Source organism: Onychostoma macrolepis, chromosome 09 (assembly GCF_012432095.1).
Source record: "Onychostoma macrolepis isolate SWU-2019 chromosome 09, ASM1243209v1, whole genome shotgun sequence".
Lineage (NCBI taxonomy): Eukaryota > Metazoa > Chordata > Actinopteri > Cypriniformes > Cyprinidae > Onychostoma > Onychostoma macrolepis.
Genome location: NC_081163.1, coordinates 35,220,980 through 35,233,138, shown reverse-complemented (window position 1 = coordinate 35,233,138; position 12,159 = coordinate 35,220,980). Strand labels below are relative to the sequence as shown.

The window sequence follows — 12,159 nt, the reverse complement described above, 5'->3', positions numbered from 1 at the left end:
GAAAGCACTGTTTGTCTTCACAACAGAAATCTGTTTGTTTGAATTGTAAAAGCAGAACTTGCGCATGCCATGGAGATGGTTTGAAACAAAGTTGAATTGCAAAGGTGCTGTTGCCTAACAATATAATCTCACGAGTTTCCATGAAGTTGTTCTGCAGTTTGTTTCATGTGTGCTATTTTTAAAAAAACATCAAACATTTTTGTTCTAAAGTGAAACAGTTTTTGTTTTAGATCATTAGACATATGAGTCTAATAAATCCACATATTGCACATTTCTCAACATAAAGTTTTTGTTAGGGTTGTACGATATTGAAAAAAAAATGATTGTTTTTTCGATAACGATAATTAGACGATATTTTGCATAGTGTGTTATTGTGCTGATATCTGAATACCGTGGACCCCGCTGCAGTTTTGATATTCTTCATATTCTTGTCTGGTCTGTTCACATCACAGATTAATTAATTTTTTCATTTAATTTTATACATATTTTGAGTCAAATTGTTACATTTAATCAGTCAATTAAGATTTAGGCTGTTACCAAACAAATGAAACCAGTATCATCAAAATTAATTAAAGTTGCATCTGAAGTGGCATTTAGATGTATTCACACACTATTTAATGCAGCTCAGAGGTACATGGAGTGCTTTAACCAGTTACAAATGCGTAACTTTTTGACATTTTAAACATAAAACATTGAATACTGATATTTAAAATTATTTAAAAAATTAAAATAGACTTTAAATGTGAAATTAAAACCGCCAGTAGGTGGCAGAAGGTCGCCATTAACAAGTGAATCATTGCGACTGAATCATTTAAATGGTTGATTCATTCAGGAACGAATCACCGTCATGTTGCTCAGAGACGCAAAACAGTGCTGTTGGTGTTTGGAATAATGGACATTAAGGATATTATGGTGGAATTATGGTGTCTAAAACGTAAGTCTCTTAATATTAACGTATTGTTTATTGAACTGTTGTATAAAATCAATATCACATTTGTAATCATGCTTATTTTTGAAGAAAAAAACGGCACTCTTCGTGTGATTTTTGATTATATGAAGCGTAAATATATACATTTTCCGCCCCCATATCTTGAATTTTGTGATCATTCCTAATGCATTTTAATGGACTGAATCATGCAGTGAAAAAACACACTCTCAATGTGCACGTGCACTGTTTAAGCCTCTTCATCACCACTTAGGCTAATGTATGCGTGCACTCCGTAGGTGTTTTGAATGGTTTTTGCAAAATACCCGATAACATCAAATTGCACATCGTTAAAACAACAATTACGATATTATCGCAGACGATATATATATATCGCACACCCCTAGTTTTTGTGTTTTGAAGTTTACACGTATGTTTTGTGACTAATTAATTTTAGAAGTATTCTGTCTACACCTTTGTTTAAAACGTTTAGGATCAGTAAGATGTTGTTTAAAGAAATTAATACTTTTAATCAGTAAGGACACATTAAATTGACCAAAAATGGTTTTACATTGTTACTAAAATATCAGTTCAAATACATGCATTTTTTGGAATGTTTTATATTCATCAAGGAATCCTGAAATATGTATCATGGTTTTCACACAAACAACAGTTTTCATTATTGATGATAAGAAATGTTTCTTGGGTACCAAATCAGCAGATGATTTCTGAATTACACTGACGGTGCAGCCTTAGTGAGCATAAGAGGCTGAAAAACAACAACCCCAGACTTTTGAACTATAGTGTAGTCTCTAAAACTCCCATAATACTTTTTATGTTTATACAAGAATTTTAAAATGTATGTTTAAAATAATTTGTGTTTGAATTTGCATTTTTTTGCTCATGCTGTATTTGTGTGTTTACAGCCTCACGAAGGAGAGCATCATTGACGTGGAGGCCGTGGTGAAGAAGGTGGAGCAGAAGATCGAGAGCTGTTCCCAGCAGGATGTGGAGCTCCACGTGGAGAGGGTAGAGATGCATCTCTATTACTTGATTGACAGAACACCTCTGAATGTTCCCTGTAAATAGTTGAAATGATAACATTTCACGAAAAATTGGGTCTTTATATGAAGAGTTTATTTGCAAAACCGATAAACGCCACTTAAAAAAACAATGAGCTGATTGCCGTGCATTATTCTCCACATATAGTGCTAAACCCTAAACACATTTTGTCAAAAAAGCATGTATTGTCCACCTTCAAGGCATCGCGAGTTCACGTTTTACTGCAGAAGCCGACAAGCACATAAGCCGATAAGTCCATTTCAGCAAATCAGCACGCTGTATTCAGGTCAGGTGACTTTCACTTTCACTTTGAGGTGCTGAGAGGAGTTTCGTCAAAGCTGACTAAAAGCGATCGAGGATGGATAATTTCAACCAACTTGATGAACCTGTGATATCGTCTTCAGGGCGTAAAAGCGTAAAAACGTTTTCACGGAGCTTTGCAAAAGCAGCGCGTTACAACGATGAATATTAAAAAACTGTGTATAATCACAACCATACAGTTTATGATCACAACAACAACAGCGCTTGTCAGGCACCTGCATTGCCATCTGAGGAGATTACGAAGATTAAACAAGTGTTTTTGTTTAACTCTAAAACATGAAATGTGGAGTTATCTGCTTTTGCTATAAAACAAACTTTTAATATATAGAAAAAACATACTTTCAATGAAGTCTAATTTTGTAGATTACCTATAACTGCTGTTTGATTGATATTACTTGGAATGCACAAAAAAAAAAAAGTGATTTCTGAAAATAAATAAAAATGCAGTTATCGGTTTTTGCAAATGAACTCTTCATATCTATCCTCACAAGAAGACCTGTGGAGTTTGTTTTGGCCGTACATGTGCTATAAACAAAGAATGGTACCAAGAACCTGTTTACAAGTACAATTCATCTGTAGTAACATGCTGTTAAATTGATAATTCACTCCAAATTAATATATGACCATCATTTTCTGACCCTCATGTTATTTCAGATCTTTCTTTCTTATGTGGAACACAAAAGGAGCAGTTTTGCAGAAGCTGCTTTAGTTCATGCGGTGAAAGTGACCATTCATTGAATGGAAAAAAGCAGCTTGGACATTGCGCTAGATGACTTCTTTTGTTTTGTGTTGTAATAATAACCTAAACTCTCGTTCCCTTTTCTGTGTCTTTGTCTCAGATCTTTGTGATCAGCCAGTCTGAGGCCAGACTTCCCCTTCAGCTTGAAGATGCTGTCAGACCAGAGGGAGAAGGAGACGAGGTGAGAAAGTTGAGAAGTTGTGGGTGACGAGAGAAGAACAGAACACAAATGAAAGCTTAAAATGTCCCTCATTTCATTGTTACAATAATCCACAGCCAAATGTATGTAAGACAAGTTGAAAGAGGTTGTTTTCTCTCTATTTCTGTTAGGAATGGAGTACAAAGCGTACTGCACAGTGTACACACAGCATAGTATGTGTTAAAGGATAATACAAATTAAATTCTGTCATCATTTTCTCACCCTCAAGTGGTTCCAAACATGCTTGTTTTTCTTCTAATGAACTCAAAATAAGATATTTTGAAGAAGTGATGCTGGTCATTACTGTGGAAGTCAATGGGACTTGATTACACACATTCTTAAGAATTCTTCCTTTGTGTTCAGCAGAAGAAAATACATGTTTTGGAACAAACTGAGGGTGAGTAAATAATGACGTAATTCTTTTTTTTAAGTGAACTATCCCTTAAAGCAGCAGCCTTCATGTTGGGCGCTATACAAATAAAAATAACCTTGACCTTAAACAGTAGTAAGCTACATTGTTGAGAGCATTACATTATGGTATTTAGTATTCTATATGGTCTAATCTGCTTTGCATTTCTCATAGCAAATGCAGCAGGTCATCCAGGCATACCGTACATACAGAAAATTTGCATGCTTTGCACAGTATACACTCTGCACAGTACAGAAATGGCTGTTGTGAACATGGCTTGTGTCTCTGCCTATCTTTCTTGACGTCAGACAGCTAATGGTGGTGCAGTGTTTATGTAGTAAGAAGAAACCAGCTGCAGTTGCTATCCAGGTGTTCTCTGCAGGGATTCCCCGATGTCAGTCAGACAGAGCATCTGCTGCCTCATTACGCCTGTGTCTTATCGGGCAGCCTGTTGATCAGTCTTCAGCTCCTACAGGCTTTATGAAGGAAACATAACTCTTAGAGCTCAGGGGCCTTGGGGCCTCTGCGAGAGAAACGATTTGAATCTAGATTCAGATTTATACTAGTGCTGTCAAACGATTAATCGTATCCAAAATAAAAGTTTTGTTCACCTGTGTATATTTATTATGTATTTGTGACCCTGGACCACAAAACCAGTTTTCATCGAAATTGATTTATACGTCATATGAAAGCTGAATAAATAATCTTTCCATTGATGTATGGTTTGTTAGGATCGGACAATATTTGGCTGAAATACAACTATTTGAAAATCTGGAATCTGAGGGTGCAAAAAAATCTAAATATTGAGAAAATCACCTTTAAAGTTGTTCAAATGAAGTTCTTAGCAATGCATATAACTAATCAAAAATGACGTTTTGATATATTTACGGTAGGAAATTTACAAAATATCTTCATGGAACATTTTTTGGCATAAAAGAAAAATCTATAATTTTGACCCATACAATGTATTTTTGGCTATTGCTACAAATATACCCCAGCGACTTAAGACTGGTTTTGTGCTCCAGGGTCACATATATATAAATACAAACACATGCATGCATATATTTAAGAAAATGTTATGTTTATATAATAAATATATTCATATATAATATAAATTATATGACTATAAATATATGCATTTAAATATTTTCAAAATATATACTGTATGTGTGTGCTTTTATATATACACATTACACACACACACACATATATATATATATATATATATATATATATAAACAAAAACTTATTTTGTATGCGATTAATTGCAATTAATAATTTGACAGCACTAATTTATCCATCGCTATTTTAAAGTGTTGAATCATTACGATTTTTAAATATTTTTAATGTTCATCTGGATGCTGCTTTCTTCCATGTGATGAAAGCCTGGTCAATTATTTTCATTGTATGGAAAAGAACGACCTGCCTGACATCTTTTCTTCGCAATAAGGATGTTGTTTTTTTTTTTGTGATGTGCTTTAAATTGTTGTTGCAAACTCTGCTGATTTGTCGCTAGGATAATGTGATCTAGCTTCTGACATAGGTGAAGTTTCGTTGAATTTGCTAAATGTCTTGTGATAGTCCTGAAAGCATCAGTAAATAAATGCACTCCAGTCAGTAATGTCATGCATTGTGTGCTGTATTTTCCAGCAAAATTGTGTTTACGAATTTAAAGTTGGTTCAAAAGTTTGTGGTCTAAGTTTTTTTTTTTGTTTTATGCTCATCAGCATTAATTTCTTTTAAAATAAATACTCCTGGGTAGTGGTGTATATTATACCTGTATAATTTCCAGCTTGTTGTAAACTTTCTTTTTGTAAATGTTCATGGCAGAAAAAACATTAAAAAAAAAAAAATCATATAGGTTTGAAATGACATGATTTTGGACCAATCAGATTTATTTGTGAGCTGTCAACAGAATGTTATAGAAATAATTTTTTGAGTAATCGTGACCTTTTCTGTTTTTCTTGCAGGAGGGAAGAGCCACGGTCAATCAGGACACTAGACTGGACAACAGAGTTATCGATCTGAGGGTAAGCCTGTATCCATCTCTCTGATTTCATTCAAGATGAATTATCTGTCCCTTGGGGTCAGGATTTGGTTGGTTAGCATTGTCCTGTAAATAGTCACATGACATTTATGTCTCAGGTGATTGGCCCTGTACCAGTCAAGCAAATGCTAATAGACCTAAGCCAGGTTAGTTGCCCTATTGAATGTAACGCTGATAAAAATGAAGCTGTGAGGAATAGACTTGCAGTATTTACAATGGCACACAGTGAATGAAAGACCTAGATCAACTTTCAAAATGATTTTATAGATTTATCTACGGAATGATTTTTCTGAAAGATGTTTCATCAGCTTAAAAATCAGTTTGTGTTAAAGAACAGTACAATCCATTAAACGCACTGCACCGCGTGTTTGTACAGTTATGTTCGACTTCTGGCGGACGTTTCAGATGTTTTCGTGTAGCGAAAGAAAACTATTTTCCTTTAATACTTTATGTACTTCTTAATACAGCAGCTGCATGTATAAGAATAAAGTTCAACATAAGCATATGTGACCCTGGACCACAAAACCAGTCATAAGAGTCAATTTTAAAAATTGAGATTTATACATCATCTGAAAGCTGAATAAATAGGACAATATTTGGCTGAGATGCAACTATTTGAAAATCTGAGGGTGCAAAAAATTTAAATATTGAGAAAATCACCTTTAAAGTTGTCCAAATGAAGTTCTTAGCAATGCATATCACTAATCAAAAATTAAGTTTTGATATATTTACAGTAGGAAAATAGTTTACAAAATATCTTCATGGAACATAATGTCCTAATGATTTTTGGCATGAAAGAAAAAATGATAATTTTGACCCATGCATTTTTAATATATATTTTTGGCTATTGCTGCAAATATACCCCAGCGACTTGAGACTGCTTTTGTGCTCCAGGGCCACACATACTATTCAAATACCAATAAAGTGGGGTCTGTATATTTTATCAGTTTTATTTTGATAAGCATGGCACAATTTAACATTAAGTTTACTTGAAAAGATTTATAAGCATTAGACGAACCAAAGTTTCAGAATAAACAAGAAACATGCATCGTCATCAGTGAATCCAGCTTTGAAGACACCGCGCAGGCTGCTCTCACATCGCTTTCGCAGTACTTTGTTGGCATACGTCACCGTGACATGGCCATAATTGCATGCACTGCTTCAAGTCAGAAGCCAGTCAGCCTGCACAAGACCACATGAAGTTAAACATGCATATATTTGGATGAATGGGAAAGTTAACAGATAGCTTGCTTCAGTTTGTACTGTATAGACCTCCTTGGTCTGTCCTCCCTGACTTCCTGATATTGTGCAGCATGAAAAAAAGAGATAAGCTTCTGAAATAAAGGAGAATCCCAAAAGAGTGTATTGTTCAGATTTATGAAGCCCTGATGTGGTTGTGGGACTCGAGCGCTGTGATTGGCCGCCTGCGCACCTGTTTCCGAGACAATGTGTCTGTGTGAACAGACCTGGCCTGCCTCACACTTTCTTTTTAGCGAACAGTAAAGCAATAAACAGTTTCTAGCGGTTGCAGGCTTAGCTTTGTCATAATGGAAGACCTCCGTCTCACGCACCCACACACACCTTTTGTTTTTTTTTGTTTTTCACACACCAAATGAGATAGAAATCTGGCAGTGCTATAGGACTGCCACAGCGCACCTTGCTCTTGCACCTCGGCCTGTTTTTGAGAACTTCCAGAAAGTGAAGGCATAAATCTGAGAGTGTGAGGCGGGGGAGTCAAACCACAGGACAACAGCTTTTTGTGCCTCTTCGCTTTTCACAGCAGCCTTGCGAACACTAGAGTGACGCACACGGCTCATTTCTACACTCCCCCAGAGAGAGAAGTGTGAGGACGCCAACTGAAACCTGCATGTTTACACACTCCGCCGATGGCAGCTTTGCATATTAACCGTACAACCACTCAGCTTCACAGACAAGACGCTTAATGTCCTCGCAGCGCTCCGCGTTATCATGATCTGCACTGAGAATATAGACCGACTGTCTTAATCTGTTGACTTCTTGATGTTTATTAGCAGGTTAATAAGAGGAAGTCATAAATGATCACACTAACTTGTTATTTAAAAAAAAAACACATTTAATTTCTGCAGGTTTCCCACAGTCATGACCATAACCTTTGCATCTTTATATGAAGTCTACACTTTTCTAGTTGCATTCAGCTATATTTGTGACCCTGGAGCACAAAACCAGTCTTAAGTCGCTGGGGTATATTTGCAGCAATAGCCAAAAATACATTGTATGGGTCAAAATTATCCATTTTTATTTAGTGCCAAAAATCATTAGGATATTAAGTAAAGATCTTACTTAATTTCTTACCGTAAATATATCAAAACGTAATTTTTGATTAGTAATATGCATTGCTAAGAACTTAATTTGGACAACTTTAAAGGCGTTTTTCTCAATATTTAGATTTTTTTGCACCCTCAGATTCCAGATTTTTAAATGGTTGTATCTCAGCCAAATATTGTCTGATCCTAATAAATACATCAATGGAAAGCATATTTATTCAGCTTTCAGATGAAGTATAAATCTCAATTTTGAAAAATTGACACGTAAGACTGGTTTTGTGGTCCAGGGTCACATTTAATCACTAGAAATTGCTGTTAGTGAGCGCAGTCTCTATTTAATGATTTTTTAAACTACTCAAATTCATTAGTTGAAAGTTGAACTCATTTCAAAGTTGTAAGTCACTAATGATAATATGGATTTTTTGGGGCATTCCCCCCCCCCGCCAAAACCAAAGCTGTCTACCTAGACGCAAAAGTTTTCTAAAAGGCAGCAAAATTAAACTGCCTTCTAAGATATGCTTTTATGATTAAACTTTATGTTTTGCAAAGAGAGCAATGCCAGAATGCATTGTGACAAGCTCAGAGAAAAGATTTCAGAAAAAAGAAAATTCAGTCATAAATATACAGGACTGTTCAAAAGTTTGGAGATAGAAATTAAAATACATAACATTTCATAATAGTGTTTTTAGCAGCCTTGGTGAGCATAAAAGCCTTCTTTAAGAAATCTTAGTTATTTGTAAATTGTAATAATAAGTCACAATATTGCTGTATTGTTTTTGATCAAATAAACGTGGCCTTAATGAAAAAACTTCCAGTGTGCTTTTTTTCAGTACTGAAAACTGAATAGTTCCATCTGATTAATAATTAGCTATTTTACCCATTAGTCTGCTATTTATTTTTAGCATTTATTATGTTAAGTTCAAACCAGAGTCACTTCATCTTGATTAACACCCTTTACAGTGAGTACAACTCTTATCTGCTTGACGACCAGAAGCTCTAAACTGTTTTTCAGGACTGCATGTCAAAATTAGATTTAAAAGCAGCAATAAAATCTGACAATAATAATAATATCATAAATTTAGCCTCTTCATCTCAAATCATGCAAAAACAGCTGTTTTGATGGCAGTCCAGTTTATGCACGTGTGTGTTTTAGATCTGTCTGCAGACTTGCTGTTTATCAAATCGGTCATATTTCATTAGAATAATAGCCTGTATAGACTGCTCACTAGGTTTTGGAACAGTGTATTTTTGTGTTATTTACAGATCTAAAATCCCCCCTAAGGGGAGTCGAGGTTTGTAATGTGGTTATAATGAGGTTATAAAACTACAAACATGGAACCAGAGTAGATCTAATTACCTGAAACCTCCACAGAAATCTTAATGTTATTCTATCACAATGTGTGTCTGTCCTAACTGAATCAAATCCAATAAACAAGATCCTTGAAATGTTGATACAGAAGCCGTTTGTTTCTCTAGGATTTACGCAAGCTCTCTGTAAGTCACGAAGAAAGAGGAAACGTGGCCCATATCACGGGTCATCAGGGAGTCATCTGATTCATGGGAAATTCAGGCTGAGAAAGCTTTTTTGTTTGAGACCCGAGGATTCAGGAGCTTTGATTGTTGCTGAAGATTGATTTTGCAAGCACTCTGTCCCTTTGGTCCTGTGAAGAGGACCTAATTTATTTGTGTCTCTGACAAAAATGACCAGAATATATTCAGTTGCCAGAGAGATTTTATTGGAGCGTAATCAAAAGAGGTCTTTTGAGGTCTAGCATTATGCTTCCTCCAGAACTTCTACAGAGATGCAAAGCAGAGGTTTCAAGGTGTTGCACGGCATACAAAGAGAAGTGCTGACGTCAGTCCCTGGCAACACCCAAACAAACGGGTTACATAACTTGTTTACTAACCCATGCGTCTTCCTTCACAGACCACGACCAGCCAGGCCATCTTCAGACTGCAGTCGGGCGTGTGTCAGCTCTTCAGAGACACGCTTATCAACAAGGGCTTTGTGGAGATCCAGACCCCCAAAATCATCTCTGGTACGGCCTTCTCCAAGAGCACTACTTGTCTCTGCATACCGTTGAAGAAATATCAGAGGAGTAGTTCACTAGTTATTGCATATCAAAACTCAGAGAAACTAAAAAGTCTTTTTTGGAAATGAATATGCGTTGACCAGAGTAATAGCACGGTGTAAGCAATTCATTTAGAAAGTGCTTAAATTATCATCATGATCGGTTTTCTTTTCATCGTGTCTTACCAAAACAAAACAAATCCACCTCTGATGCAACCTTTCTTCTGGTGGATATTCAGTTTTGTGCTGAATTATTAATTAAACTTTCTGTTTTCAACTTTCACCTTCAGGTGAAATGACAGACTTCTGTCTGGTGATGCATCTCTAAACATTTAGTCAGTTTGAACCCGCCTTTCTTAGAGCTGACTGTAAGCTCATATGTGACCCTGGACCACAAAACCAGTCTCAAGTCGCTGGGGTATATTTGTAGCAATAGCCAAAAATACATTGCATGGGTCAAAATTATTGATTTTTCTTTTATGCCAAAAATCATTAGGATATTAAGTAAAGATCGTGTTCCATAAAGACATTTTGTAAATTTTCTAAATTTAATTTTTGATTAGTAATATGCATTGCTAAGAACTTCATTTGAACAACTTTAAAGGTGATTTTCTCAATATTTAGATTTTTTTGCACCCTCAGATTCCAGATTTTCAAATAGCTGTATCTCAGCCAAATATTGTCTGATCCTAACAAACCATACATCAATGGAAAGATTATTTATTCAGCTTTCAGATGATGTATAAATCTCAATTTCGAAAAATTGACACTTAAGACTGGTTTTGTGGTCCAGGGTCACACATTCAGTAATCTAATAATCCATTTCATTTGGATGTACGTCAGAATCTAGAAGAACAGACGTGTCGCCGCTTCGGTTACATCGTGACTTCAGCCTCGCAGAACATTTGAGGCAAATGATCTTGTCTCCGTGTTCACGCTGGAGTATCTGTATTCATGACACAGGTCTTATCTCCGTCCTCACACACTGAGCCTCCTGAATGATTTCCTGCTCCCGCTGTCCAACTTAGTTTATTGTTCCTTCTCTGCACCTTCAGTCTCTAAAAATTTCAATTTCAAGGATTGATACTTTTTCATTTTCTGAGGTAAAAAAAAAAAAAGAGACAGCGACACTGTCAAAACACCGGCTGAAGAAAAAGTGGTGTTTATTAAGGAGATATGTCTCCAGTCAGTGATGGGATGCCATGTTAGCACTCTTGAGACGGTGGGACACCGAGAGCTATCGGGTCTGCTGGGACTCAGAGCACAAAGAGTTCAGGGCCTGCTTCTGTTGACTCAAAACTCGCAAATTGATTGCTTTCTCAGCAGAAAAAATGAAGTTTCCACACAAATATTAACCTGAGCTGTTTTCAATTTTGACGATAGGTAATAATTAGAATGATCGTGTGACGCTGGAGTAATGATGCTGAAAATTCAGCTTTGTCATCACAGGAATAAATTACATCATTTATAAATTATTTAATTTATAAATTAATTATTTCACTATTTTTACTGTGTTTTTAATCAAATAAAAGTAGCATTTGTGAACATTAGAGAGCATTTTCTTTCAAAAATATAAAAAATAAATTAATAAATCGTACCGACTGCAAACTTGATATTATAAATCATAATTTACTGATTTCAAAACATTTCATTTTTCCATGGAAGAATGATTCTACCTTAAAAAGTAAAGAGAGATAATTGTGAGAGAGTTTAAAATAAGACGAGCAAATTGTAAATTATATGGTCACTGTTATATTTTTATTTATTAAGTTATATTCTGAGGCAGAAAGGAGCTTTTTTTATTTTAGTGGTATAATCAAACTTTATTGGTATAATGAAAGAATAATGACTTTTGTAATTTAAAAGAAGTGATTTTTTTATTCATTTATCACACACAAAAACAACAACACATTGTATTCATTTTAATTCATATCTGTGTTTTATTTGAGTTATTATTGAGTTGCTCGTTGCTTGAAGTCGAGCGCCAAACTGATGTAGCTCAACGACTTCAACCACCTCTTAAATATGCTGCTTTTTTAGTCCACCAATGATTTTAAAGACTGGGTATTACGTCAGTAAAGGT

The 12,159-nt window shown here is 35.4% G+C and overlaps 1 protein-coding gene across 1 annotated transcript in view; it reads left to right on the top strand.

Annotated features, from left to right (window-relative positions):
* Positions 1-12,159, top strand: part of dars1 (aspartyl-tRNA synthetase 1) — a 33,605-nt gene that overhangs the window by 15,923 nt on the left and 5,523 nt on the right. The window contains exons 7-10 of the mRNA XM_058787403.1: positions 1,852-1,954; positions 3,148-3,228; positions 5,626-5,685; positions 9,933-10,044. Of these exons, the coding sequence (XP_058643386.1) occupies positions 1,852-1,954; positions 3,148-3,228; positions 5,626-5,685; positions 9,933-10,044 (356 nt within the window). The remainder of the gene's footprint in view (positions 1-1,851; positions 1,955-3,147; positions 3,229-5,625; positions 5,686-9,932; positions 10,045-12,159) is intronic.